General features: G+C 55.1%; 4 protein-coding genes across 12 annotated transcripts in view; 2 read left to right on the top strand and 2 right to left on the bottom strand.

Moving 5' to 3' along the window:
* Nucleotides 1-4,205, top strand: part of PCBP4 (poly(rC) binding protein 4) — a 5,410-nt gene extending 1,205 nt beyond the window's left edge. Inside the window, exons 2-13 of one of the 6 annotated variants that reach the window (XM_021409886.1) lie at nt 405-511; nt 657-680; nt 760-792; nt 954-1,070; nt 1,168-1,287; nt 1,376-1,504; nt 1,602-1,676; nt 1,766-1,810; nt 2,555-2,630; nt 2,957-3,009; nt 3,085-3,254; nt 3,389-3,704. In XM_021409886.1, the coding sequence (XP_021265561.1) occupies nt 428-511; nt 657-680; nt 760-792; nt 954-1,070; nt 1,168-1,287; nt 1,376-1,504; nt 1,602-1,676; nt 1,766-1,810; nt 2,555-2,630; nt 2,957-3,009; nt 3,085-3,254; nt 3,389-3,704 (1,242 nt within the window). In that variant the 5' untranslated portion in view covers nt 405-427. Of the gene's footprint in view, nt 1-6; nt 512-656; nt 793-953; nt 1,071-1,167; nt 1,288-1,375; nt 1,505-1,601; nt 1,677-1,765; nt 1,811-2,554; nt 2,631-2,956; nt 3,010-3,084; nt 3,255-3,388 lie in introns of those variants that run through there. The other 5 variants (XM_021409885.1, XM_021409888.1, XM_021409887.1 and 2 more) reach the window with 5 other exon arrangements.
* On the bottom strand, nt 4,330-6,868 carry LOC110405015 (probable G-protein coupled receptor). Its single transcript, XM_021409883.1, has 2 exons — nt 6,328-6,868; nt 4,330-6,068 (listed from the first exon to the last, which is right to left on the bottom strand). The coding sequence occupies exon 2, from the start codon at nt 6,010-6,012 to the stop codon at nt 4,711-4,713; it is 1,302 nt and encodes a 433-aa protein (XP_021265558.1). The 5' UTR covers nt 6,013-6,068; nt 6,328-6,868; the 3' UTR covers nt 4,330-4,710.
* On the bottom strand, nt 7,019-10,999 carry PARP3 (poly(ADP-ribose) polymerase family member 3). Of its 3 annotated transcripts, XM_021409880.1 has the most exons (11): nt 10,474-10,999; nt 9,838-10,068; nt 9,574-9,699; nt 9,149-9,340; nt 8,845-8,980; nt 8,464-8,690; nt 8,222-8,365; nt 8,061-8,138; nt 7,709-7,886; nt 7,404-7,550; nt 7,019-7,328 (listed from the first exon to the last, which is right to left on the bottom strand). In XM_021409880.1, the coding sequence occupies exons 2-11, from the start codon at nt 10,024-10,026 to the stop codon at nt 7,159-7,161; spliced, it is 1,587 nt and encodes a 528-aa protein (XP_021265555.1). In that variant the 5' UTR covers nt 10,027-10,068; nt 10,474-10,999; the 3' UTR covers nt 7,019-7,158. The 3 variants fall into 3 exon arrangements, with proteins under 3 accessions (XP_021265555.1, XP_021265554.1, XP_021265556.1); XM_021409879.1 differs by lacking the exon at nt 10,474-10,999 and having other exon boundaries at nt 9,838-10,379; XM_021409881.1 differs by lacking the exon at nt 10,474-10,999 and having other exon boundaries at nt 9,574-9,725; nt 9,838-10,007.
* On the top strand, nt 11,119-26,377 carry RBM5 (RNA binding motif protein 5). 2 transcript variants are annotated; one of them, XM_021409875.1, is made up of 25 exons: nt 11,119-11,277; nt 11,359-11,509; nt 11,672-11,803; nt 11,875-12,030; nt 14,004-14,073; nt 14,548-14,621; nt 16,932-17,015; nt 17,980-18,040; nt 18,167-18,232; nt 18,648-18,808; nt 19,699-19,796; nt 20,248-20,335; nt 20,487-20,564; nt 20,663-20,735; nt 21,255-21,340; nt 21,674-21,752; nt 22,007-22,098; nt 22,584-22,748; nt 23,226-23,372; nt 23,449-23,520; nt 24,013-24,192; nt 24,419-24,493; nt 25,078-25,175; nt 25,254-25,383; nt 25,810-26,377. In XM_021409875.1, the coding sequence occupies exons 1-25, from the start codon at nt 11,261-11,263 to the stop codon at nt 25,933-25,935; spliced, it is 2,559 nt and encodes an 852-aa protein (XP_021265550.1). In that variant the 5' UTR covers nt 11,119-11,260; the 3' UTR covers nt 25,936-26,377. The 2 variants fall into 2 exon arrangements, with proteins under 2 accessions (XP_021265550.1, XP_021265549.1); XM_021409874.1 differs by having other exon boundaries at nt 11,359-11,803.

Here is a 27,993-nt window from a genome sequence, read left to right on the forward strand (position 1 = left end):
CCCCGCCACCCTCTCTCGTGCCCCCGCTTTTGTCCCCGCTGGGTCACCCGTGGGGGCTCGGGGGCTGCAGGGGCTGCCGCCACCCCACCCCGCTCCCCTGATGGCCACCGCGGCGGCGAGTCCTGCCAGCACCCAGAATAGCCGTGCCCCCTCCCCCCGACAGCGCCCGCAGATCGGGCCCCGGCCCCACCGCGGGCGCTTTGTTCCAAAGCCGCTTGGCATCGCCGCCGGCATCCCGCCCACCCGCTCCCGGACACGCGGCGATTGTCCCCTGCTGTTCCCTCCCCGGTCGCCTCCGGGCGCGGGGTGCTGCTGGGTGCCTCCCCCCTTCCCCTAGGCAGCCCCCAGCCAGGGGTCCGGGCACCCCCAGCCCAGGGGTCGGGACACCTGGCCGTACCCCGCAGGAACCCCCCATGTCCCCCAGGCCATGGCATCTCCGGACAGAGCGAGCGGCCCCGGAGAGCCGCAGCTCAGCATCACCCTGACCCTCCGCATGCTGATGCACGGCAAGGTAACCTGCCTTGGGGATGGGGGAGCGGTTCCGGGGGGGGGATTTCATGCCCCTCACCCTAAGTCTGGGCTGTCCTCACCCCTGGGGACACGTGGTCGGTGACACTGGGGCCACCCGCTAACAGAGCTGCCCTCTGCTCCCGCAGGAGATCGGCAGCATCATTGGCAAGGTAAGAGCCGGGGGGCCCGGGCTGTGCCACCCTGGGGGGCTCCTGGCCCTGACCACCAGCCCTGTTCCTCTCCCCGCAGAAAGGAGAGACGGTAAAGAGGATACGGGAGCAGGTAAGGGCGCGCGGGGCGGCTGCAGGGTACCCCTGTCCTGGTGGCTCCAGGTCGCTTGCAGCTCTGGGTGGGATGGGGCAAGGACCGTGGGGAGGGGATGGCCCAGAGGCTGAAGCAGCGCTGAGCTCCGTGCCCCTGACGGGACGCACCGCCGTCCCCAGAGCAGCGCGCGCATCACCATCTCGGAGGGCTCCTGCCCCGAGCGCATCACCACCATCACCGGCTCCACCGACGCCGTCTTCCGCGCCGTCTCCATGATCGCCTTCAAGCTGGAAGAGGTAGGCACCCCCTGCCCTATTACTGGGCGCTAGGAGCACCCCAGTCCCGGGGGAGGTCTGGCATTGTGTGTGTGTGTGTGTGTGTGTCCCTCTGCAGGACTTGGGTGATGGGACGGCGGCGGGGAGGACGCCGGTGACGCTGCGTCTTGTCATCCCGGCCAGCCAGTGCGGCTCGCTCATCGGCAAGGCGGGCACCAAGATCAGGGAGATCCGGGAGGTGAGGTCCCACGGCGCGACTCAGGAGCGTAACATCTTCCCTGCCGGTCCCACCGAGGTCCCACAGCCCCCCCCCATTTTCTCCCCAGAGCACGGGGGCTCAGGTGCAGGTGGCTGGTGACCTGCTGCCCAACTCCACGGAGCGCGCCGTCACCGTCTCGGGGGTGCCGGACACCATCATCCAGTGCGTGAGGCAGATCTGTGCCGTCATCCTGGAGGTACCGGCAGCCGGCTCGCAGCGCTGCGGGGCGTGGTATGGGCTGGGGGTCCCGACCCCGTTGTTCATCCCCTCCACCTCCTTTCCTCCCTGTGCAGTCGCCTCCGAAGGGGGCCACCATCCCCTACCACCCTGGGCTCTCCCTGGGCACCATCCTGCTCTCTGCCAACCAGGTAAGGGGCTCCGGGGGAGGGGAACCCCCTGTCCGCATGGGCACGGGTCCCTTGCGTGGTTCCCAGCTGATGCCCATCGTCCTCCCCAGGGTTTCTCCATGCAGGGGCAATACAGCGGGGTCTCTCCGGCAGAAGTGAGTCTCTCCCAGGCCTGCTCCTCGGTTCATGGAGCCAGTCCTGGGGGTGTCTCCATGGGCATGGGGTCTGGCAGCCTGCAGCTGGGGTGGGGTGGGTGGAGTGGGATGGGATGCGGTATGATGGGAAGGTATGGGATGGGGTGGGGTGGGGTAGGATGCAGTGGGATGGGATGAGATGGAGTGAGGTGGAATGGGATGGGGTGGGATGGAACGGCATGGGATGAGGTAGAATGGGATAAGATGGGGTACAATGGGAAGGGGTGGGGTATATTGGAAGGAGGAGGGGTGGGATGGGGTGGAATGAGAGGGGATACAATGGGAGGGAGTGGGATGGGATTGAATGGAATGGGATGGGATGGAGTATGATGGAGTGGAATGGAGTGGGGTAGGATGGAATGGGTTAGAATGAGGTGGAATGAGGTGGAATGGAATGGGGTTTAATGTAATGGGGTAGAATTCGATAGGATGGGATGGAATGGGATGGGATGGGATGGGGTACAGTGGGAGGGAGTGGGATGGGGTGGGATAGGATGGAGGGAAAGGGGATGGGATACGATATGATGGCATAGGGTGGGATGGGGTAGGATGGAATGGGGTGTGATGAGATGGGATAGAGTGGAATGGGTTGAGGTGGGGTGGGATGTGTGCTGGTTGGATGCCAGAGACCAACCAGGGGCACGAGACCATGCCGTCATACCTGCCCTTCTATTGTCTGTGTCTCCTCTCTCTCTCTCTGGACAGGTCACAAAACTGCAGCAAATGTCAGGGCACACCGTCCCCTTCCCACCACTGGGCCACCCACCCTCCATGGTTCCAGGTGAGCTTCCTGTGGGGCTGGAGACCGTGGGTTGTGCCCTTCTTGCTCCATGCCCCACTCTGGCAAAGGGATGGGAGTCCGTGTCCTCTCCTCCCACCTCCTTGGTGTGCCATCACACACCAGAAGGACCTTGACTTTGCTCTCCTGGTGTCCCAGTGCCCCCAAACCCTCCACCCCAATGGCAGGAGCTCCAGTGCCCACGTCCCATCTTCCCCATGGCCTTTCCTCATGGGTCCTTTGGGTTTGTCTTCACAGCAATGTCCCCCCATGTTTGGGGGGCACAGGGCTGCTGGAGACCCCCCTAACTCTGCCATCTCTCCCTCCAGGGCTGGACTCAAACTCCCAAAGCAGCTCCCAGGAGTTCCTGGTGCCCAATGATGTAAGTGTGGGTCCTCACCAAGTCCCCACTTCCCCCGGCACATCCTGCCCCGCTCACCTTGGTGCTCCCCCCCAGCTGATCGGCTGCATCATTGGCCGGCACGGCAGCAAGATCAGTGAGATCCGGCAGATGTCGGGCGCCCACATCAAGATTGGGAACCAGACCGAGGGCTCCAGTGAGCGGCACATCACCATCACCGGGTCCCCCGTCAGCATCACGTTGGCTCAGTACCTCATCACCACCTGGTAAGCGCCCCATAGAGCTGGGGCGGGATGCTGGCACCGGTGGCAGAAGGCACGGGGCAAAGGTCCATGTGCCCTACAGAGGGCAGGTGGCCCCTTTGTCACCGTGCCCCTCACCATGCCGCTTGACCCCCCAGCTTAGAGACAGCCAAATCTACCTCCCAGGTGCCACTCGGCCCTGGCTCCGTGGACCTCGGCGTGGGCTTCTCGCAGCCGCTCGCTCCGGGCTCTGGTGCAGCGCTGCCTGCTGTCCCCGCCGCCCCCCCGGCTCTGCTGGGCACACCCTACGCCCTCTCTCTCTCCAACTTCATCGGCCTGAAGCCGCTCTCCTTCCTGGCGCTGTCCCCGTCCTCCGTGGCAGGTGCCAATGGTGGCACTGCCACCTACACGACCAAGATCTCGGCGGCCAACGGCACCAAGAAAGCCGACCGGCAGAAGTTCTCCCCCTACTGAGCTCCTCTGTGGGTGAACAAGGGAGGTCCTGGTGCTACCTGGTGCCAAGGACACCCCCTGTCTTCCACCCCGTCCCCCCAGGCACCCCCTAGCAGCCCATGCCCAGGGGAGGGGGACCCAGAGGTGACATCCTCTGGAGCAAAGAGTTGCTCCAATGCCCATCCCGGCAGCACTGCGTCCCCTCTGCCCCCCAAACTTGTTGTGGTATGGGTAGGAGGGCTGTCCCTGTTGGGGGGGGGGCCATCCTCCCATTCCCTGGTGCTCCTTGTCCCTCTCCTGCCATCCCTAGCCTGCCGGGCGGAACCCCAGCTGCTGAGGGGCTGCCTGACATCTATGGGGTCCCCCTGTCCCCTGGCTGTGTCAGGGGGACTTCCCCCTGGGCAGTCACCTCCCTCCCAGCAACACCCCCGAGAGCCTGCTGGCTTGGAAACGCTGTACATATAAGTCTATATTTTTCCTCCTTTGTAACTTATCAATGGTTTAATAAAAAGATAAAATTTATGTGAAAAAGATAAATTTTCCACCCCCTAAAAGTGGAGACTCCCCCAGCTCTGGGGGGGCTTGAGGTGACAGCGGAGGGGTGGCCCTGTGGCCAGTGGTCTTCCCTGAGCCCCCTCCCTGCCCTGGGCACCTTTCCCCAGCCCCTATTACTGGAGTGGGGTTTCTTATTTTGGGAGGCTGGAGGCACAGCATCCCCCCAGCAGCATCCTGACTTTTGGGAGGAGAGGTACAGGGCACCATGGGCACTGGTGTTATGGTGTTAGTGGTGTTATCTGGGCTGGGAAGGGTGCAGGGTGATCCTGGCAGGGATCTCACAGGGGGATGGCTCCCCAAGCTACAGCCCCTTGGCTTCCCGTGTCCCATGTGCTGCAGGAGCCGGGGACGCTCTCAGCATGCAGAATGGAAATGATAGCACCCGAAATGTGGCCAAGAGCCCTTCCTCCAGCACGCAGGCTGGGAGAGCAGGCAAAAATTGGACCAGGAGCAGAGAGGATGGGTCCCAGAGCTACGGTGGCACGGAGCTTTGCTCTTGGCCACTCTCTTCGGGAACTTGTCCCGGGATGGGGCAGCCCCCCTTGCCCTGCTCCAGCCTGTTCCTGGGGCTGATGCACCCAGCGTGGGTTTCCAGCGTGCAGGTGGCTCTCTGGAGGAACTGCAGGACGTTTTCCTGGACGGAGGCCTCGGAGATGGCCAAGCACAGCTCCTGGCCCAGCGGACGGTGGAGGAGACTGCGCCAGAGCCGGGCCAGCTCCTGGCGGATCTGCCGGTTAAGCAGCCCGTAGAAGAAGGGGTTGATGGCGAAGGAGGAGTAGGCAATCCAGGTGACCACCATCTCTCCGTGCCCGCCGCCCTCCGCAGCGGCACCGACGGAGGAGTGCAGGTGGAAGGCGAAGAAGGGCAGCCAGCAGCACAGGAACTGTCCCACGATGAGGAGCAAGGTGAGGATGGCCTTGTTCCCTCCCAAAAAGCGCTCGGGTGCCAGCCGGGGCAGCGGCAGGTTCCGCACGGTGACGATGGTCAGTTGGCTGGCAATGGAGTCGCAGCGGGGCCGCGGGGCAGCCGCCGGGGCGGGCGCGTGCTGTAGGGCCGCCAGCCGGGCCACCCGGTAGACACTACAGTAGACGGCGAAGATGATGATGGTGGGCAGGATGAAGCAGGCGATGCTGAAGATGATGACAAAAGCCTTCTTGTGGGCGCCGGGGCTCCAGAAGACCGTGCAGCGGCTGGCGCTGGTGGCCCCGTTGTCTTGAGGCCAGCCCACCAGCGCCAGGATGGTGATGAGGACAGACTTGACCCAAATGAGGATGACCCCGGCCACCGCCAGCCTGATGGTCATCCTGACCTCGTAGCGCAGCGGGTGGACGATGTAGTAGTACCGCTCGACGCTGATGACGGAGACGGTGAGGATGGAGGCGCTGATGAAGCAGACGTTGAGGAATATCAAGGCCTGGCACTCGGCGATGCTGTAGATGACCCTGTCGAAGCAGGAGGAGCTGGAGATGATCCCCAGGGGCATGAGGAAGATGGCAGAGAGGAGGTCAACCACGCAGAGGTGGCAGACGAAGATGAACTTGCGGACGAGTGGGGTCTTCAGGATGACCACCATCACCACCACGTTGGCCACTAGAGCAGTGATAGTGAGCAGGACCATGCAGAGGAGGCCCAGCACCTCCCGTGCTGTGGACTGCTCTGGGATGGAGGGGTTCTCCAGGCTGGCCGTGGTGTTTGGCCCCGTCCGGCTCGCCATGCCCACGGGGACTAAGCCAGCAACTCCACTGCCAGTGTCACACGGACAGATTTCCTGCATCCCATGGAGGGAGAGCCCACCGCGAGCACAGCCTCTGTCTTCTCATGGCCCCTTGCCTGTTGGGGAAGGAGAAGGGGAAGGAGCAAAACCAGAGCCACAGAGAAACCCAGAGGCGGTCTCCAAAACATCCCGGAGAGGTGGCAGGGCAGGGATGGCACTGTGGGACCTGCTGGCACTCCAGCCAGCCCGACACCCCATCCCCTGCCCCGCAGAGGGACAAAGCCAATCCCACTCCCCCCATCCCTGCAGCCCCTGCTCTGGGTCCCCCTCCTCGCTGCCGGGGGTCACCAATCAGTGGGGGTGGCCCCAACGCACCTTGGCTCCTTGGGGGTGGGTGATGCTTCCTTCCCTGGGACCGGTCCTTGTCACCAGCACCGCTTGTGCCACAGGAGTGGGGTTCCCGGTGGCCACGTCCACCCTTCCCTGGCTGTCACCCATTAGTCATCCTGTTTGCCTGTCGCCGATGGCACCGGCTGTCACCCCCGGGCTCTGCCCGCCCACTGACAGCGCTGGGGACAGCTGCTGGGTCCTAGCAGCCGGCGGGAGACAGGGCAGGGGAGACCGGGGGTCTGCAGCCCACAGGGCCCTTCCCACACTGAAACATGCTGCAAAGCGTGGAGGGCTGGCGCTGCGAGAATGGGGAGCGGGGGGTGTCCTCAAGGCAGGGGGATGTCACTTGGGCATCAGGGCGGCACAGCCAACTGTCATTGCACGGACACAAACTTGTGCTGAGGGGGATGCAGGGGACGGAGTGGGGCTTGGCATGGTAACAAGGAAGGGCAGGCACTGGGGGCACAGGGACAGGGTCCTCCGTGCTCATCCCTTCATAGCCACGATGCCACGGAGGTGGGCACAAGTCTGGCTACGGTGATGAGAGCACCAATGGCCACAATGGGCTGCAGCCCGCCCAGAGCCACCCACAACAGAGGTAATGCGTGGCCACAGCACTGACCAGGGCCCCCTGCTCAGCCCCTCCATGCCGGCAGGAAAGCGGCCACACTGCTGGTGCGAGGCACAGTGGATTTATTGACCATGGGAGCAGGCTGGATGCCCCATCCCACACCCAAGTGAGAGGCCATATGGATTCCTGCACTCCAGGCTGGTGGCACTCTGCTGCCAAGAGGGGAAGCGAGGAGCCCGATGCCCTCAGAAGCGGAGCTGGACGAGGTAGCGGATCCGGCACTGGCTCTCCTGGTAGATGAGGTACTCGCTTTGGAAGAAGGACGAGTCGTTGTAGGCAGGCATGGGGATAGGCTTGCCTTGGCACACCAGCACCTTCTTCCCATCCAGCAGCACCTCCTCATCCTGTGCGGGGTCTGGAAAAGGAGACCTCGCTCGTGCCAGCCCTGGGGGCTGCACCACAGCCCACAGCCCCTCCACCCCCCACTCACCTGGTTCCGTGCGGCCGCAGGCCAGGACGCTGTCATAGCCATCGGGGGGCTGCCGCAGCGTGGGATCGTCGCTGGTGATGCGGTACAGCTTGCCCAGAGCCACCTCCGTCAGGAACATCAGGCCGACCCGCTGGGATGTGCAGCCCACTGACGCCGGGAAGGGAAGGGATGGGGAAGGAGAGATGGCACCAGAGTTCCCACCCATTTGTGCCTGGGTCCTCAGCATGGAAGGGGCTTGGCAGAGGTGCCACAAGGAGCTGGGCTTGCACCGACCCCACGGGCACCCCAACCAGCCCGCTGCTCACCGTAGCAGGCAGATTTGCTGTTCTCAGAAGCAAAGTAGATGCCCTTGCCCACGCGCCCGCCCGAGTGGGGCATGATGCGCAGCCCATTCCTCAGGATGGCTGCCACCACTGCCACGTTGGTGCCGTGCCACAGCAGGCGTCGGTGTTCCAGGTGGTCGTGGGCCTGGAAGATCTTGTCCTGGATGGACACAGAGGCGAGGGCTGGCCAGGGAGGGGCACACAGGATTGGCCCAGCCCTACAGCCCAGCCAGCCTGGGGACCCTGCTTTGCTGGATGTACGTGCCCCTGGACCTGCAGACAAAGTCCAGTCCTGGGGCCACAGCTGGGGTCCCCTCAGGCTCCTTCTTCTCACCTCACCCTCCCTGGCCACCATCCAGACGTTGAGGACATGGACCTGGCCCCCTGTCTGTGCCACATAGTTCAGGATCAGCTGCAAGGAAGGATGTGGTGTCACTGCTTGCCACCCCCAACCGTGTCCCCGTGGTGCCTGCTTGGCACTGGAGACCGTCACACCTGATACTCCCGAGAGGTTGGCTCCAGCAGGGTGAGCTGGCAGCACAGCAGGGCGTAGTCCTGGTCCAGGGGGTGGGCGACCTCCTCCTCTTCCTCCACCTTCTGTGCCTGCAGACTCTGTGCCACTTCGATGTCAGCCAGCACCTGGTGGGGACAGAGCAGGGACACAGTCACTGGAGGCCAAGACGAGGCTCCCACCACCTCTCCACCCCGCAGGGACAAATGCCACCGCCACGTCTCACCAGCAGCATGTCCTTCTTGGCACGCAGCAGCTCGGGGGAATCGATGGGGGGTGGCCGTGCCCGCCCGAAGTTGTGGGGCACGATGGTGTAGAAGCGGGAGGAGAGCTCCTCCAGGTGGGAGATCCTGCGGGGTCGCTCCCCCAGCGCTGCCTCCAGCTCCTCCAGTGCCTCGAAGCCCCGAGCAATCTGCTGCTTGCTCAGCTTCCCCAACGGCATCTTCTTCACGTCTGGCCGGAGCGGAGCGCATGCTGTCAGCCCATGTCCCGTGCCAACGTCCCCCAGCCCCACTGTGCTGAGCATCCCCAGTATCGCCATGGCCAAAGGGGTGCTCAGAAACCCACCAGCCCCTCCGCCCTCATCAGGGCCCCCGGCACCTCCTACCGATATTCATGGTCTGCATGGCGTGGTGGAACATGTCGCTGCTGAAGATAAGAGCCACCAGGTCCTGCGTGGGCTTGTCCAAGGCACAAGGCAGCACACGGCGCTTGGGGACCTTCTCATCACCCACGCCATCCACCTGTGGGAGCAAACCCCAGCCTTGTGCTGTCCCTGTGTCACGCTACGATGTCCATGGTGCTCGGGAGGGAGCGCCGAGCTTGCCCCCCCGTCCACCCCACAGCCCACCCTGCTGACCCTGCTGGGTGTCCCAGTCCCACAGGCTCAGCAGTGAGGCAATGCTGCTCACCCTGAGGGCCACCTCCACCTCCTGCCCGGCGCCGGGCTGCACCTCGATCAGCGTGTACTTCCCCGGCTGGGCCACAAAGTTCTCCCGTGCAGCCCAGCTGTTCTTGGTCTTTTCCCGAAACTTCTTCTCAAAATCCTTCTTGGCAGCTTCCAGAGAGGTGAAGGGCTGGAGCTTGGACTGGCCCACTTCTCCCTGAAGCAGACGCGGTGTCAGGGGCACTGCACAGGACCCGCGGGCACCTGATGCCATGGGTGTCCTTGCTGGGGGGTCCCCTCAGCACGGGGACGCATCCTCGATGCCCCCCAAGGAAGGGAATGTGGCAGAGCTGCTCACTTTGGGACTGGGAACTTGGGGTGGGGAAGTTGGCAGGGAGCACCTCAACCCCTCGGGGTCCTCAGTGCAGGGACGGCCACAGGTGAGCTCACCACGCGTCCCCAGCGGGTCCAGGTGCTGTAGGCGCCGTCGTGCTGGATGAGCTGGATGATGTAGAACTTGTTGTTGTTGGCTCTGATGTTGGTCTGGTTCAGGGTGCAGTCATAGTCCTCATAGACCTGGGGCAGGCAGCAGCGGGGTGGCACTGGGGGCAGAGGGGTGCTTCACCCATTTGGGGACGTGGGGGTCTGCACGGGGCCTCCTCTCCGTCCCCTTCTATCACCACCATGCCCCAGACGCGCCCTCCCTACACTCACCTGGGCGTCTGGCCCCGCACTCAGGGGACATTGCCCATCAATGGTGGCGGGGGGCTTCTCCTTGGGGGCTGTCTTCAGGGCGGTGAGCGCAGAGCTCCAGGCATCCTCCTCCTCCCCTTGCCCCCCCTTTGCTTTCTTGCTCCCATCTGCAGGCTGGGGTTGAGGGGGTGCTCGGCGCTTGGGGGCCATGGGCCAGCTGCCCCCGTGGGGCTTCAGCCTCCGAGCAGCAGGCTGTGGGAGAGGGAGATGCCGGGCTGCCCTTCCGGGAAGGTCCAGCTGGGCTGTGCCTGGGCTGCCCTACGCCTACAGCCGGGAACCGGGCAGGAGGAGGGGAGCATGGGGATCTGCTTGGGGAGGGGGGGAGCTGAGCAGGGCAGCCCTTGGTGCTTGGAGCAGTGGGTGCTGGGGCAGCAAGGGGAACAAGGAGAGGGGAGCGGTACAGGTGGCGGTCACTGCCAAAGTTCCTCCCCGAGCAAAAGCACACAGCAGCCGGGGACAAGCGGAAATTGCAAGCAGGCACACCCCCAAGCAGCAGCGCCCTCGCTGCCATTCAGAAAGCAGCCTTCAAAGAGCTAAAACCCGCGTCTGTGCTGAGGCTGCATTTTGCAGGTGGAGTCCTCTTTGTCTCTGCAGTACCTCTGGAGCCGAGCAGTGACCGCAGGAACACTTTCCAGCTGCTCTCTGTCTGTCAGTCTGCAGCCTAACTCCCCGAGGGACGGGCAGCAAAACAGCATCGCTGCGCGTGCCCAGAGAATCCCAGAGGCCCTCGGTGAGGATTTGGAGGCTGTTCAGGGACAGCAGCAACAAGCGGCAGCCCGACGTGCTCCCTAACACCTGCAGGACACGGTGCTGTCCCCTCTGCCGAGGAGGGCAGAAGGGCTGGAGGGCGCAGTGCTGCTGAGGTAACTGCTGAGCTCTGGGCCTCGCAGAGCTGAGCTCCTTGCAGGCAAGAGGACAGCCCCACGTTCTTCCTCCGGCGCTGCTTGCAGAGAGCCACGTTTTCTCGTGGCCAGACCTTACTGAAGCAGACAGTCCCCCCAGAAGGACACCTGCAGCTCACACCAATGCCGAGAAAATGAGCAAGGAGCAAAGAGCAGCAGGAGGAAACCAGGAGCCCCGAGTCTGTCCTCGCGTGCCTCCGCTTGCCTTGCTAAAGGGGCAGGGAGGGACTGAACGCGACCCGCTGTGAGCAGGCATCCCGCCGAACTACAACTCCCAGCGTGCCCCGCGGCGGGCAGCGACCGCTGCGCATGCGCAGCAGCTGGAAGCTTCCAGGCGGCGCGCGCGGTGCCCGCTGGGTAGAAGACGGCCAGTCAGCTCGGCGCCATTTTGTGGCGAGGGAGCGGGGGTTGCGCGCGTGTGTTCGGCGCCGCGTAGTGGCGGTCAGCGCCGTGCCGGAGGCTCGCGGATCGTGGGCAGCGCCATGGGCTCGGACAAGCGGTGAGTGGCGGTGGGGCAGGCGGGGGGCCGGGGGGGGGTGAGGAGGGAGCGCGCTCTGAGCTCGGCCCGCCGTTCCCGCAGCGTCAGTCGGACGGAGCGCAGCGGCCGCTACGGCTCCATCGTGGAGAGGGAGGACCGCGACGAGCGGGAGTCCCGGAGCCGCCGCAGGGACGACTACAAGCGGTCCAGCGAGGAGCGCCGCGGGGACCGCTACGACGACTATCGCGACTACGATAGCCGAGACTACGACAGCCGCGATAGCCGAGACTGCCGGGACTACGACAGCCGCGACTACGATAGCCGCGATAGCCGGGACTGCAGAGATTACGATAGTCGGGACAGCCGGGACTGCCGGGACTACGACAGCCGCGACTGCAGGGACTACGACAGCCGGGACAGCCGCGACTACGATTGCCGAGACTACGACAGCCGGGATTGCCGAGATTACGACAGCCGCGACAGCAGGGACTACGACAGCCGGGACTACGACCGAGACTACGACAGCCGCGACTACGACAGCCCCGAGGTGAGCGCTGCGGGGCCCGGGCCGGGGGTGGCGGCGGGTGCCGGCGTGGGCTAACGGCTGCTGGCTTGCAGAGGGAGCGGGAGCGCAGGAACAGCGATAAATCCGAAGACGGGTACCACTCGGATGGCGACTACGGAGAGCACGACTACAGGAACGACATCAACGACGAGAAAGAAAGCAAGACCATCATGTTGCGTGGCCTGCCCATCACGGTTACCGAGAACGATGTGAGTAGGCGGGGGGGGGGGCTCTGCCCCGCGGCCCGGGCTGTGCCTGGCGAGCTGCTGCCATTTTGTTGAACGCCGCATCGCGGTGCACGCACACACCACCCCCCCCCCCTTCTAAACGCGTTGGGAGCGCTTCCATTTTGAATCCTACAAGGGTGCCGACTGCCGCTGTTAAGTAACAGAGGTCACCTCCATGTTAAGGTGTTTGTTTTAAGTAGAACCGTCTGTGAATAGTCTCCCATGCGTTTGGATGCTTCCCCTGAGGTTTCTGTAGGGTTTTAAACTGCGTGGTGTATTTTGCTCTTCCCACTCGGTGTGTGGAAGGGGATATAGATGCACGTGTTTTTTTTTTTTTTTTTGTTAAGCAGTTGTGAAGGGGAGGAGGTAGGGAGCGTAGAGGTGCTTTAGTTACTTTTTGGGCTTTCATGGAAGCCAGAAGCGAGGGCTGGTGGGGCAGCCCAGGTGCTGGGCTCCTTCAGCTGAGAGCAGCCCTGCAGAACACGGCTGTGTGGGTGCAGCTGTGGCAGCCATAAAATGGCTGCTCCGGAGCTGAGGGAGGAAGTAGGAGCGAGCGCAGTACGCCATCGTCTGACTGCGATAGGGAGACCTCGCGGGGGTGGCTTGGAGGGGTCGTTCTGTCCTCTCTCAGCGGACCGTTATTGTTTTGATGACCAGGACCACAAGGCTCCGGCTGCTCTGGGAGGTGGGATGAAAAACAGCTGTAAAAGCCAAGGGGCATCAGCTTGTTCTCAGGCAGACTCCCTCCCCTTGTGACCCTGAGGTCTTTGTGCACCAGTTGCTAATGCAGAGAATCCTTTTGCACCACTTCTGCGATAGAGCTCTGCTTTTTTTTTTTAATTCTCCAAATATTGGCAATGCTTTTTAATTATAACATATAATCATTTTATAAGTGCTGCGTCCAAACAAGGGAACCCAGTCAGAGGTAACCTGACTTTAGCCTATTTTTAGCAGTTTTTTTCTGAGGTATCACCACCGCAGCTTTACGGTTTTGCAGATAACTGCAGCCTAATTTGTGGGAAAGCTGAACATAATTTTAATTGAACTCCTCACTAGAGTTGAGATTATGATTTCTGGAACGACTGTTTGCTTTCTGCTGAAGTCAGCTTTCCCCTTTGTGCTTCTCATTGTAGCTGTACACATTGTACAGCTTTCCCCACTTTTCTCATGAGAAGATCTTTGCACTGAAGATGGTAGGTCAGTTCCAGCCAGCACACGAGCAGGCAGCTTTAGATCACCTTTGAGTCCTGCTTGCTGTTGTATGTAACGTAGCATGAGTTCCCCTTAAGAGCTGCTGAGAACCCTTGTTCTGTTCTTAAATAGTTCTACGTGTTTCTTTTTCCTTTGCACTCCTCCACAATAATCTATCTAGTTTGTGACGCCCAACTTAAGCAGCTTGGTTGTGGCTGAAGAACTGATGTCCCTGTAGCATGATTTTTGGACAATATTCTTAACAAATCTCTCTTACTTTCTGAAAAGCAGAAGGTAAACTGTGTTGGAGGATGACAACCAAGGCTGGAGGTTGAGGAAATGTGTATCACTGAGCCTCATAGTAGTGCTACAGTTCTTCTCTGCTAGGAGTTGCGTGTTTCAGGCATGCTGGGAGTAGGATGCTAGCAGCACTCTTTATAAAAACGTTGGAGCAAGCAAAGTATTTGCCAAATTTTGTACAAATGGTCTTGGAATGCAAGGCCCTGGCGATTTAGATTCTGGATGGTTCTGTGGGCTAAGTGAGGATGGCAATTCTTTCACTGTTTGAGAGGGCTGTGTGGGTTCTGTGATAAATGTCAGCCTCCTGTTCAATTCACCCCAAAGGCTTTCTTCTTCCTGAGATAATATTTAGAATCTTCTGATCTGTGTACCCTTGCGCACACTGTAGGCTGGGTTGCTTGTCTGTCTGCCTTACCTGTCTGCCAATATTTGAAAACTTAACTGTCTGATAACATCTCACGCAGATCCGGGAGCTTATTGAGTCCTTTGAAGGTCCTCAGCCTGCAGACGTGAGGCTGATGAAGAGAAAGACAGGTGAGAGCTCTTATCCAGTTCTTGATGTGACCTTCCTCTTCCCCCAGCCCAAAAGAGTATCCAGAATTATCCCCAAACTGCAAGCACGTGCAATCAATAAAAAAAAAAGTTTGCCATGGCTAAGGAATGTGGCTTTTTGGAAGACTTGTAGATAGCTCATCGTGTTAAAAGAAGTCTGTCTCCAGGGGTTTTAGTTAACAGGTATTGGTAAGTAATACTAGTATAAACCCGTTTAATAGTATGTAGTGTGTTGCATGGTTACCTATAAACGTGGATTCAAATGGAGTGAAATGTAGCCAGTTAAGGGAGCTTGGTTCCTTGCCATGGCAAAATAACGAGCAGATCCCAGCAGTTGACGTCGCATTTGTAAAGCTGCTTTGTCATGAAGTAATGAAGCAGTTGGAGAGAGATTCACCTGTTTTAAAGGAACTGACTAACACAAGTATCCCGTCTATATCTGAATGCTGTCTCTAGGTGTAAGCCGTGGTTTCGCCTTCGTGGAGTTTTATCACTTTCAAGATGCTACCAGCTGGATGGAAGCCAATCAGGTTGCTTCACTCACCAAGTCTAGATATTCCTGAAAATGGAAAAAGTCTGTACAGTTAAAAAAAAAAAAAAAAAGGAAAAAAAAAAAAATAAAGGTGGAAGGAGTGGTTTGTTCTGTAACAGTGATTTGAATGGAGAAAAGCTTTGTATATATTAAAATTTTTAGCAGTGGTATAAAATAACAGGTAATGTTAGGAAAGAAAATGGGCTGTTTCGAGTGCTCCCTCATAAAAGAGGCCGTTGTCTTTAATTACGTGGTGCCCTTTTATCTGGCTCTCGAAGGAGTAGCACGTAGTCCATAAAAGACACTAATTTACTTCCACCTGCTATTTCTTCTGCTGCCCAAGAAGGCATCAGATATGTGATGTTTTCATCACACTGGTATTAAACCTGGGTAAAGCTCAGAAAAATGCACCCATTAATTAGAAAGATATGTTCCCTCAGTTAAAGGAAGACCTTGGCTCTTCCGGATGAAGAAATGTGCGTATTCCAAATAAATCCAGCAGGAACTGAGGTCTCCTAAAAGCTGCACTGTGTATTTTGGCTTTTCTGGAATATGACTTGTTAAGGAGCCAAAATGCAGGAAGTCCTCCAGTTTCTTTTGCAGTGCTGTTCTCCTGTCACACTGTAAGCCCGCTTGGATTTGCTGATTTTCGAATACTCCTGGTCTGTTTTAACAGCAGATCTTCTTCAATACGCTTTTGAAGTGAGCAAAGTGTATGGAGCCACTTGGGTCTTTTTTACAGCTGAGTATGTGCTGTGAAGGTCTGTGGGCAGCGTGAGGAATGTCCTCTGCTGCATTGGTTTGTGTGTAGAGGAGTGGCCCCATGGTGGTCCTGTAAGCAGCTCCAGCAGAGGGAGGCAGCTGTGTGCTTTGTGCTGGAGTAGACCTTCATGTGGCTCGTGCTGGGAGTCCTTTCCCATCGCACGGTTAATTAAATAATGCTTAAAAAAATAAATAAATGCTAAATATATTTTTAGAAATGAGATAATTTTAATATATACAAAGCTGTATCGATGCTTAATTTATTGAAACAAATATTCAAATTCACTCCGGTAACCCAGCCACCCTAGTAGTAGGGAAAACATAGAGTCTCCCCAGCAGCCCGGTCGCTGACTGTTAGATGAAAGAATGATGTATTGCAACTGTGCCAGCAGCTTTGTTTCTATGTGTGCATATCCAGTGAGCGCTGGGCCCTCCAACCCTCCCTCCTGCCGGTAGGAGAAATGGCTTTGCCCTATTTAGTTGCACAGAATGTGAGAGCCTTAATCATGCTACATGCTAGATGTAACTGTCAGACCCTGGTACAGAGAAGCCACTGGTCCTGGTGCTCCTGTGGTACCTCTGCGATAAGCCAACCTGTCATAAAAGTGGTTCTTGTATTAACATGTCTCGGGGTTGGCCTCTAGTGCACGTTTCCTCAGACTTACTTCCTTCTGCCTGTTTGACTGAAATACTTGGTCCGTGTATTGAGAGGGCGTGCCGTGTGCCCGCACTTGGCAAAGCACGAGGCTGAGAGTTGGGGCTTCTAAAAGAAATCTAAATTCCTCATGCCTGTAAAGTCAGAGTGAGCGGACATGCTGAAAGCATTCTGAACTTTTCCTACCCCAGGAGAAGCTTCGCTCTAGTTAAGCCATTTTGGAGAGCTCTTGCCTGAATGAAGAACACAAAGCTCTTGCGCAGGCTTCCAATTGAACTGATGCTTTAGTCAAAGGAAACCACTCTTGAGTTACGTTTTGGTTGATGGCACTTGTAATCCAGCCTCCAAGAAGTCTAAACAGGGTCCCTTTGGAAGGAATTACTGTATTTACAAAGGGACGCTTCTGAAGAAAGTGCTTGGAAAAGTAATCCAAATGTGGTTGTTTAAAGGTCTGGGGAATTTGGAGTAGGGGAAGAAGTGAAGCAGACACCTAAGGACCTGTTTAAAAAGTCGCTCAATACTATACCAGAAGTGAATAGAAACGGGGCAAGGAGACTCCTAAAAATGTGTTAATCCTGAACGCAGCAAGTTAGGACTTTGTCTCCTTCGAGACACTTCCTGGTTCCATGTCAGCGTTTAGTGTTTGGCAACTTTTTCAACACTCCCTGATTCCGTTTATCTTTGCTCCACATCCCATTCTCTTACTGCCCTCGTCCTCCTCTCTGCAGGATTGGATGGGCAGGGTGTAGGTGGCGGTGGTTGTCCTCCACATCCTCCCCATATGTTGTCCATTTAATTCAGGAGCACTGATTCCTCCGAAGGGTGCTCTGCCATGGGAAAATGAACGTGTGTGCCTCGATCCAGGAATAATTGAAACCACTTCTTTTGCAGAAAAAGCTGGTGATTCAAGGGAAGCAGATTGCGATGCACTACAGCAACCCCAGGCCTAAATTTGAGGACTGGCTTTGCAACAAGGTACAGTGTGTATTTTTTATCAGTTTCGTTTCAGTTCTTTTCACCAGCTGAGAACAAAGCAGTGCATAATTCAGGCTGAGTGGTAGTTATAATGATGGAGGAATAGTAAGGCACAGAAGTGAAAAGGTTTTGGAAATCTGGTGGCAGAAACACCTGGAGTGATGGAATTGTCCACAGAAAACAGCAGCAGCTAGAAGATAAGGGCTGGGACTCACTGGTGTGCTTGCCAGCTGAGACTCTGTTAATTAGTGGAGCTGTGTGTTGCTCCCAGTAATGTATGTCTGACCCAGAGCATGTCTCCCAAGAGTTGCTGTTCACAGCAGAGCTGATAGAATAGTCATCACCCTGAGGGAATTCCCTGTGATTCTGCCATCTCTTTTTAGAAAATCAATAACGCTTTCAGCCTTAGGTTGAGCTTCGGCTTTTGCTGATGGATGCAATAGTTTGCACGTATTGTAAAGCAGACTAGGAGGACACCGTTGTTTTTGCTTCATACAGAGGCCATTTAGTGAACTGTACCAGAACGTGCTGTCGTTAGGTGAATTCTATATTCTTCAAGTGAGGACTGATCCAGTGTCCAGTTGGTTGTCTGCTCCATGCTGCTGTACAGTTCCTTGCGTGACCCCCTTTGAGTGGAGATGATGTGGCAAGATCAAAACCAGGCTGTTTTGTTCCACTTCAATCACTTGAGGATAACTTGTTCTCCAGCCAGTGCTGAATGACACAGTTAACACAGCTGTGTAATTCAGGATAGTTGTTCTGGCTTGAACAAAAGTAACTGGGATGTTCTGAAAAGCAGCTGTGGTAACAGATGAGGACGAGTTTTGCTGTTGTTGATTATTCTGGTAGGTTCAGCTTTGTTGTAGTACTTAGCTTGGTTGTCTTGTTTTCAGTGTAGTACAGCAAAGGCCATCGTTGTTATGAATCAACTAAATCCTTACTCAATCTACTTTTTTCCACACAGTGCTGTCTTTACAACTTCAGAAGGAGGCTAAAATGCTTTCGCTGTGGAGCGGACAAATTTGGTAAGTTACTTTCATCTCTTTGGGTGTCTGAATTTGGAAGAGACTGCAGGTCCTTGCCTATGTTGTGAAATTCTGGGTTTGAGTGACAGAGCCCCATTGTGATTAAAGTTTTTCCTTCCTGTGAAGATTCAGAACAGGAGGTACCACCTGGAACAGCAGAAGCCGTTCAGTCCGTGGATTATTACTGCGATAGTAAGTTGTTTTGAATTTACTGTGTTAAGTGACTTGGGAACCTGTGCAGAAAAGTCCTTGTGCCTCAGAGCGCCCTTTGGAACCCACATTGAACTCTGTCAGGGCACGGTGCTTACCATGGTGAGGTTGTTCCTGATGTGTAGACTGGTACGTGTGAATGTTGGCAAGGGCTTGTGCTCAGGAAGTGCTTTCCTTTCATTAGAGCGGCATGGACAGCCCTCTCATCTTCCCAACGGAGCAAGTGCTTCCTGCCAACTCCCCAAATACTGTACTCTTGTAACAGAAGCACGCTCTTGTCCAAAACTACTTCTGTTTTGGGTTTGGTGGTGGTTTTGTTTCTTTTTTTTCGAAGGCTTTTCGGAGTATTTCAAGTTCTTATGTACTTAGCTAATGTCATCCTTTCTTTTTTCCTCAGCCATCATTCTCCGAAACATTGCTCCTCACACAGTAGTGGAATCCATCATGACTGCCTTGTCTCCGTATGCCTCTCTGGCAGTCAATAATATTCGTCTTATCAAAGACAAGCAGACTCAGCAAAATAGAGGCTTTGCATTTGTGCAGCTGTCTTCTGCCATGGTGAGGGCCTTATTGGTTTTGTGCTGAGGTCTGCTCCGCTTCCCTGGGGGTTCATAGATCAGTGAACAAATACTAAATGTGTCAAAGCCTTTCATCGTTAGCTGCAGCTTGGAAGGGAAGTGGGGGGATGCTGTGAACACAGGGGAAAAGTGTTCATGGCAGAGTGCAGTTGTGGATTGAAAGCTCACTTTGCTTCATACTTGGGTCACAAATAATTGTCTGGGGTCATTTGGATCACAGTAAAAGGCTGGAGTGTACAGTGTGAGGAAGTGCATAGAACTGGGCTCCGTTCACGTTGAAGGTGAAGGAGGGGAATCTTGCTGCTCTCAGCAGCACCCGGAGCAAGGCTGTGAGGATGACAGAGACATTCTCAAAGGGTGCTCGGTGTAGGCAGCAGGCATACTGAGACATGGGAAATGGCAGTAAGGTACAGGGAGAATGACTTCCCTTTTGTGAGAAGTTGAATACTGGAAGAAGGCTCCCAGAGGGGTGCTGGAACCTCTGTTGTTGGAGATGTTCACATTGACAATCAGTGTGGTCTGTTTGGACTTGCTTAAAGGGGAGTTCAACAGTTCAGTGTTGGATGAAAATGGGTGGCTGATGTCAGCCTCTGCTGGCCTGCCTTTTGGAGTAATTTGGGGCAAACAGCATTTTGATAAAGATGAGAGTTGAAACGTTTAATCACCAGTGACCTTGCAGCTCCTGGGGAGCAAGCAGACTGTCAGCAGGCTGTAATCCCATTGTACTCAGCGGGTATAGTATGAGGGGACACAGAGGTCTTACTGTAGCTTTAAATGTTTTCAGCGGTGTGTGAAAAGTTGGAGCTCTGGGAACTTTTGTGTCCTCTTCAATAACCTGCTTTTCGTAACAATGAGTGTTTCTTGTTGTAGGATGCTTCTCAACTGCTGCAGATTTTACAAAGTCTTCAGCCACCATTAAAAATTGATGGCAAAACAATTGGTGTTGACTTTGCAAAGAGTGCCAGAAAGTGAGTTCCAGTAGCAGTTCATTTCCCCCCTTATCCCTTCTTTAAATACAAAGCTTTGTAGTTGTCACTGGGGCTTTTAAGATTACCATCACTCTAGTTTTGCTTCCTTTAAGTGTCTTTTGTTGCGTGACTCATTTTCCTTATTGTGTGTGAGGAGAGTGACAGCAGTTGTTTCTTATCGTCTGCATCGCGGGTCCTCGAAGCTGCCATTGTAACTGCTTGCACACACAGCACAGTTGTTTCATTGGAGGCCTAGTGGCTGGTTATCAACTGTACAACACTGAGCCTGGTTCCTCTACCTGCCAAGCAGTTCTTGGGCTCATTCATGATGGTCAGAATGTTTAAGACCTGCCAAGAAATCCGTGCATGCTGGCAGACTCTACCTCCTTGTGTAGCAGTCGCTTTAGAAAAAAGCAATGTTTGCTCAGGTGTGTGATTTCTGTGGTTTCAGAGACTTGCTTCTGCCAGATGGCAACAGGGTCAGCGCCTTCTCTGTGGCAAGCACAGCCATTGCTGCAGCACAGTGGTCATCCACTCAGGTATGGTTTGGAGACTTGCTCACAGTCCTGTTTTCCCTGTAAATCTAGAGATCTGCTTTTGATCATTAGGCTTGAGCCTAACCAGCGCTGACGTTCTTCAGTGCAGTACTTTTTACCCATCTCTGATAAAAATAACCTGCTTGAATTTCAGCCTCAAACTGGAGAAGGCAACACCCTTGACTACAGCTACCTCCAGTCAGGACAGGATGGCTACACGCAGTACTCTCAGGTTGGTGGTGCTGGCTCTGCTGTAGCCTGTAAGCTCTTACAGTATGGGTATCTGCTCATCCCGTGTTTTCATTTGTTTTCCTTTGCTTTCCTTTGCAGTACTCCCAGGATTATCAGCAGTACTACCAAAACCAAGGAGGTGTGTTGGACACAGATGCAGCTACCATATCAGGTGGTGTTTCCAACATGTGGTAGTTGATGTTGTTTGCCATGAGTTGCAGCAGTGATGTTTTGCTTTAGCTTTTATGTTAATTACCTCAGTAGAGGGGGAGGGGACTCACCAGATCTTGCTGCCAGGATGAGTGAATGGATGTGTGCTCCTAGAGAAGCATTGTGAGTTTGTTCACGTGGGACCTGTGGTCTGTGTGATGAGTGCATCTGCCATCAGAATATTGACAGCAAGCCTTGAACTCCTGAGAACTGCGTGAGAAGCTCTAGAGAAATCCTCAGTGCTGGTGGCTGTTAGAGGTCAGGAATCACTGGCTTTGAGAGCAAAATATCTCCTCCTGAAAAGGAAACTATTCCTTGTCTGGATAGAAAATACCCACTGTTTTTGTCTCCTTTTGAATGTTTATTGCCTTGTTTGGCTGCTGGAGCTGGAATTAGGATCCAAAACTGTAAACAGAGTAATTTTAGCCTTAAGATGAAGTACAAATCATTTGGCTTATCCATTACTGCTCTGTGTTGGCAGGAGCCCCAGTCACCACCACCACGGCTGCGGTTGTGTCCCAGAGTCCTCAGCTCTACAACCAACAGACAAACTCTCCTGACTCCCCGGTAATTGTGGCACTCGTTGCTTTCAGTTCCAGGGCTACACTTGGTGGGATATCTGGCTTAACTGTGGCCTCTGCACGCTCTTTAAAGTGAGCGTGGTGTGGCAGAGCTGTGAAATGTCACGAGTGAAGTTAGATGCAGCACTTGTGTTTATAAAAGAGTCATCATCTTTTCTCTGATAGTTCTGTTCTTTGTTGAAGATGAGTACTAAGTGTACTGGCAAAGAGGAGCTAGCTCTTGTATGCTTAGTGTGGGCTGCGTGTGTTTTGGCTCACTGTCCTTGTTTTTTTGCACCTCAGTGACAGATCTTTCTCATCAAGATTTGTTTTCTTCTAGACACAAGCAGCACCAGCTACCACCAGCACTCAGGCACAAACAGCTGCCCCAACTGGTGTAGTCCCTGGAACCAAGTATGGTAAGCAGAGAGGGGTTGTGCTGGGACTGGTGTCTGTTCCCCCAGCGAGAGAGAAACTTTGCTTTAGCTAAGTGTTCCACCTCTAAAAGTCAGTGGTGCAGCTGCCCCTGGCAGTGCATTCTGCACAGATGATACGAGTGCTTTGCAGACATGTCTGCTGTTAATGATTTCAGAACTTTAGTTGAGCTATGCAAAGGAACCAGTGTGAATTTGTCTGGAATGACCCTGTCCCATACTTGGGCTTTTTTTTGCAGCTGTCCCCGATACATCCACCTACCAGTATGATGAATCTTCAGGATATTATTATGATCCTGTAACAGGGCTCTACTATGATCCTAACTCTCAGGTAAATACAAGTTCTTACCACGCATCTTTAACTGTTAGTGCCCATTAGTTCTTTATCTGTTGCCATATGAGTGAAACTGGAATTCTGAGAGGAGCAGAACGCCCATTGCAGCAGGGGCTGCTATTTCACTTCTCTCTGGTTATAGCCCTTAATTTTTCTCCCAGTTTGGCCTGTGTAGGATTACACAGATACACGTGTTCCAGATACTGTCAGTGAGCTGTTTCATTGTGGAGCCTCCAGGAAAGAGCAGGCAGCTCTGGGCTTTGCTGCATCCTCTCTTTGGAGAGGCATAAAGATGTTCATAGTGCTGGTGGGCAGAGCACGTGTTTGGGGACACAAGTTTCAGCCGCTCTGTTGCCTCCTTTGTGGATGTCTGGGTTGCTCTGAAGAGCATCAGACTGAGTCAGGCTGCTTTGGGTTCTCTCTCTTGATGCTTAGCTTGTATGAGGTTTGTAACTATCTGATTGTTTTCCTCTCTTTGTCAGTATTACTACAATGCCTTAACCCAGCAATATCTCTACTGGGATGGTGAGAAAGAGACCTACATGCCTGCAGCAGAGGGTATCACGTACCAACAAACGGCGACCACAACCACCACAAAGGAAGTGAAGGAGAAGAAAGAGAAGCCTAAGAGTAAAACAGCTCAGCAGGTAAAAGCTGAAATGGGATCGTAACTGTGCTGATGCCTTCTGTGGGGTGAGATTAAAGTTTGCCCTTCTGGTGACAAAAACAATCCTAGTTTCTCGGTGGAATGCGTACCTGCACGTTGCAGACATTGTGCAGGGCTGAGGAGAGGCGGAGTTGGCAGAGTCTTCAGTGCAGAAATAGCTACTGCATAGGAGAGATGCATATGAAATGATGCCAGGAGCAGTGGGAGTACAACTGAGTTGCCACATAGAGGAGTGGATTGATAAGAAGGGTTTATGCAGTGAAACAGGCAAACTGCATGCACTTCTTTGCACTGTTTTTGAATGCTGTATACAGGGAAGCAGCTGCAGTATAAAAGAGATAGTGAAGTTGCCTTGTTCTGGAATGTTTATGCAAGTGGAATAGTTTGAATCAGTGTCATAGGAGACTGGTATCTATGAAAGGAGGGGACTGAGCAAACCACTGTGCACACGTTTTAGATCGCTAAAGACATGGAGCGCTGGGCCAAGAGTTTGAACAAGCAGAAAGAGAATTTCAAGAACAGTTTCCAGCCGCTCAGCACCAGGGAGGAGGAACGGAAGGAATCGGCGGCTGCAGATGCAGGCTTTGCCCTCTTTGAGAAGAAGGTGAGGGTGGTGAGCGGCGTGCTGCAGAGGGTGGTATGGCTGAGCTCGGTGCTCATGGTGCTCTTGTCTTCTTTAGGGCGCTCTGTCTGAGAGGCAGCAGATCTTGCCGGAGGTGATGAAAAATGGGGAAGATGAAAATCCACTGAAGGTGAGCGTGAGATGCTGAGGGTTTGCTTTGTGGCTGAAGTGGGGGGGGGATTCCTGTATTCCTAAAGCTTACTGCCATGTGTCAAGCACTCTTAAGAGGAGGGTTCGCAGATGCCTGCCTTCCAGCGTGGATTTCCACAGCACCCTCTGTAGAAAGCTGTGGTGGTTACAGTGATCCTGGGCAAGTGCAGTAGGTTCAGATACTGAGAGGTGCAGAGAAAGCTTGTCATTACCTCGAGCCTCAAAGTCTCACTTGAACTATTGGAAACCTCAGAATTTCTGTATTTAAGCTACTGTTTGTCTAGTTTGAATTAAGTCTAGCAGCTGTGCTGCAGCACGTGGTTCTTTTAAGCTGCATTTCACCCTTCAGCATTGAGAACACGCTATCTCTCCTGCATAATGAAGCATGTTTACCAGCCTTTGTGTTGCCTTTCTGGACTCTTCTTAATTGCTGCACCCCCCCCTTAATGATGCTGCCCTTCCTTCCTTCCAGCGTGGCCTCGTGGCTGCCTACAGCGGTGACAGCGATAACGACGAGGACTTACTGGAAAGAATGGAGAATGAGGAAGAGAAGCTGACGGACTGGAAGAAGATGGCCTGTCTGCTGTGTAGAAGGCAATTCCCAAACAAGGATGCGCTGATTCGGCACCAGCAGCTATCGGACTTGCACAAGGTATGTTTGCTGTGTTGTCAGGAAGATGATGGATAACCATAACACAGTGTGCAAACCGAAGTGCTGTTTGGAATACTTTTCCTCCTACTGCAAAAAAAAAAAAATAGCTGCAGGCAGATTGCTTCTTTCCCAGAAGTCAGCTACTTACTTACAAAGAGCTGTTGTCCATCCTGCTTGCTGATGGTGCTCTGCATTTTACATTAACGCGAATCTCTTCTTGTTGCAGCAAAACATGGATATCTATAGGAGATCAAAGCTTTCAGAACAGGAACTTGAAGCCTTGGAACTGCGTGAGAGAGAGGTCAGTGTTCAGATGAGCAGATAATGGATGAGTGGCTAATGGAAAAGGGCTTGCGCAGATAATGCTGAGCTCTCCTTATCCTGACTTGATGCTAATGAGATAAGCCGTGTAAGCCAAGCCATTCTTGGGCCAAGGTTCAGAGCTGTCCTGTTAAACAGAGAGAAGTGTCTCCTACACCACAGCTGCTGCTTATCAGGGAAGGGTTCTTCCTGCTTTGCAGCAGTGTAGCAATACAAGGGCTCTAGGAGCAGGTCTGGCGACCTTCCAGCAGCAGTCAGCTGATTCTGCAGCTCCTGCCTGGTGTTGGGCTGTTGTACCACGCCACAGGTTCTGATCAGCTCTGGGGAGTTGTTCCAGTTCTTTCTGTTGGCGTTGGTCAAGCTGTGTGTCAGCAGGCTGCAGCAGGCAGCTCTCTGTAATGGCAGGCATTCAGCTTGCTTACACAGCTCCAAGAGGAGCCACGCGTTTTTGTCCCAGTACTAAATACTTACACTGAATAGTGAAGCTAAATATTTTTGTTGATATACTAACGTAAAAAGTAGTAAATAAAGTAATTTTCAAGCCAACACTGAATCTGGTTACAGATGAAATACAGAGACAGAGCAGCTGAGAGGCGAGAGAAGTACGGCATCCCAGAGCCACCGGAGCCGAAGCGCAAGAAGGTCTATGATGCTGGCACAGTGTACGTACCTGGAAGTCCCTGGGTGATTGCTTCAGCTTTTGGCAAGCAGTGTGATTAACTGACCCTTTCTTCCTGCAGTAATTACGAGCAGCCCACCAAAGATGGCCTCGACAACAGTAATATAGGCAACAAGATGCTGCAGGCCATGGGCTGGAGGGAAGGTTCAGGCTTGGGAAGAAAATGCCAGGGCATCACTGCACCTATTGAGGTGAGTACAGATCGGTGCTTCCTCAGTTAGGTCTGGTGCTTTTTGATTCAGAAGCACTTGCTGCTGAGGTCCTGTGAAGGACACCTTGCTGCCTATTGGTCTCATCCATGGTGAAACTGCCTTCTGTGTAGGGTGAAGGGCCAGTGCCTCCCTCTTGGGCAGCATCCTGTGCAGGGTGCTACAGGCCAGTGGCTCTGTGCCTGCAGATCGTTGTTTGTATTGCTGTGCTGGGAACTATTCCCGTGCATCCACTTGGGGTAGGGTGAGTGGAGCTAAGCCAGCACTTGCGGGGATTGTGTCCGGTCTGATCTCCTGGAGTCGGTGTTTGTCTCTGTAAGATGCCTTGGGTGAGCGTGTGAAGCATGACAAGCATTCTCTGTGCTGCCCCTCACCCCAAAGCTGATGCCCTTGTCTCTTCCCTTCCAGGCCCAAGTACGAATGCGAGGTGCTGGCTTGGGAGCCAAGGGCAGCTCGTACGGTGTTTCTACTGCAGATTCCTACAAAGACGCAGTGCGGAAAGCCATGTTTGCTCGCTTCACAGAGATGGAGTAAACTCTGTAGCCCTGGTGACGTGGCTGTATGCTGGTTATGGGTTAGAGCTGACCATTTCATTCCCTTGGACTTTTTCCCTCTCGGCATGTAACGCTTCCACGAGCAGGTTGCCCAGACTGCCCCGACTTCATGCTGGAGAGCTCCTCGCTAGACCAAAGGGGATGCTGATCTTTGTACGGTCGTGTACATAGTGTAATGTATTCTGTGTTCGGAGCGTCTTGTCTGGCTGCTGCTCCTGCCCTCCAGAGCAGGGCTGGGGCGTGTTAGCTGTGGTTTCCCACCGTCTCTGCTCTCCTTTTGTTGTATCGTCTTGTCTTTTTTTTGGAGAACTTTCCTGTACATTTTGTATGATACATCTTTGTATAGACTTTTTGAAGACTTGGATTCTAGTTGCCAGTTTGGCTCGTTTCCAAATGAAATACATCCAAAAGTGTTTCTCTTAGTGTTTCTCGTTGGGTTGAATGAAGAAATAAGTTGTGAGTGCCGCTTGTCCTTCCTGTGGTTCTGCTTCTTCCTCGCTGAGGCTTTGTCCCGCGTTCTCTCCGTGCAGCTCTCCCCTTGCATCTTGCCCTGAGGATGTCAGCTTCAGCAGGGCAGCTGTCACTCTTTGTCCCCATGTGGGAGAGCAGGAGCAGGAGAGGAGAGCAGCAGCGTTCCTGCAGCTTGCTCCGGGGCTGCCTTCAGCTCCTTTGCAGGAGCCCAGCAGGGTGAGCCCTCTGTGTTAGCGCAGGGTTCCTGTGCTCTGCGCAGCCTTGGCTGGGGCCTGCAGGGGGAGTGTCGGGGAGCTGCTGGAGGCTGCGTCACAGCAAGCCTGCGGCTCTCTTCTGCCGGAGGTTGCTTCTCAGTTAGTGCCAAGCATTTCCACCTTCCTCTGCCTGTGCTCCTGCACTCCTTACCACGCTCCCAGAGGGCTGTGCTGAGCAGGAGGGTGTGCACAAAGCAGTAAGAGGAGCGGCTCTTCTCTCCGTGACCTCTTGTGGATTCACGGTGGGATGGGAGCCCTGCTTCATGCGGTTCCAAATCTGACTCGGGGTGTTTGTGGCACGTGGTGACTGAGGTATGAAAACCACGGCGGGGGCGGGGGGGGGCACTGCGGTGTGTGTCCCCTGCCCTGGGGGCTGGGCTGGGCTGGGCTGTGCCGCCAGGGGGCAGGCGTGACCCAGCTGCTGCCACGGTGGGGACAGTGCTGCCTGGGAGCTGTGAGGTGTGAGAGGCCCCCCCCCCCCCCCTTGTCACCCCCTGCACAAACTGCTGTTCTGCAGCTTCCAGGCAGGGCTGGGCTGAGGCTGCAGCAGTCACCCCGGATCAGCGAGGGGTTCCGGGTGGATTGCGGTGCGTCTCGGTGCCTCAGTTACCTGTTCAGGTGGGGGGGCTGCGTGGCTTTAGGAGGCCCCTGCTCCCTGCCCTGCAGGACCCATTGGGATGCTGCTTGGCATCGATGCTCAGTGCTACAGCCCTGCTGAAGGCCACCTGGGGAAACTGAGGCACGGGGCTTTTCTTTATTTTTTTTGCTCACACTACAGCCGGACCCTGACACCCACCAACCCTGAGCACAGAAGCTGTCCCCGGGTAGTGCTGGCTGGTGACACTGGGTGACTGCAGCAGGGACCTGCTGAGTTCCCAACCCACCGGCAAGCAAACGGGACGCAGGGCTGGTGGCACTGCCATTTCCAGGGCAGGGCTGATGTGCTGGTCCCCAGTACAAGGATGAGATGGGACACGCGGGGCTGCCAGCGTCTGCAGCTCCAATTTAGGCAGTGATATGCGGCTCTTCGTGAGTCAATGCGCCGTGGCCCACTGCCTTCAGGCGGCCCGCTCTCCCTGGGGACCCAGATCCATGGGAAAGCAGCCATGCAGGCCAGGCTGAGGGACGTGCCTGGCATGGTGCATCCCATCCTGCTCGGACCTGGGCCTGCACCGGGCTGTGCTCCCCTAGCACCGAGCCCAGGGCCGCCTGCTCCTTGCCCAGGGCCATTTCTGGTCGTGGTGCAGCATGACCTATGTGAGAGCTGCAGGGCCCCGTGTGCCTGGGCTGTCCTGGAGGCCTCGCAGCCTCAC

The sequence above is a fragment of the Numida meleagris genome, chromosome 11, assembly GCF_002078875.1.
Source record: "Numida meleagris isolate 19003 breed g44 Domestic line chromosome 11, NumMel1.0, whole genome shotgun sequence".
Taxonomy (NCBI): Eukaryota; Metazoa; Chordata; class Aves; order Galliformes; family Numididae; genus Numida; species Numida meleagris.

Excerpts from the sequence above, each read along its gene's own strand:
- LOC110405015 (XM_021409883.1), bottom strand. The coding sequence starts at position 6,012 with ATGCAGGAAATCTGTCCGTGTGACACTGGCAGTGGAGTTGCTGGCTTA.
- PARP3 (XM_021409880.1), bottom strand. The coding sequence starts at position 10,026 with ATGGCCCCCAAGCGCCGAGCACCCCCTCAACCCCAGCCTGCAGATGGG. Across the intron at positions 8,981-9,148 it reads AGGTGGAGGTGGCCCTCAGG|GTGGATGGCGTGGGTGATGA; the intron begins GTGAGCAGCATT and ends TTGCTCCCACAG. Across the intron at positions 7,329-7,403 it reads CTGCGGCCGCACGGAACCAG|ACCCCGCACAGGATGAGGAG; the intron begins GTGAGTGGGGGG and ends CTCCTTTTCCAG.
- RBM5 (XM_021409874.1), top strand. Across the intron at positions 12,031-14,003 it reads TCACGGTTACCGAGAACGAT|ATCCGGGAGCTTATTGAGTC; the intron begins GTGAGTAGGCGG and ends CATCTCACGCAG. Across the intron at positions 20,565-20,662 it reads GCTACACGCAGTACTCTCAG|TACTCCCAGGATTATCAGCA; the intron begins GTTGGTGGTGCT and ends TTTCCTTTGCAG.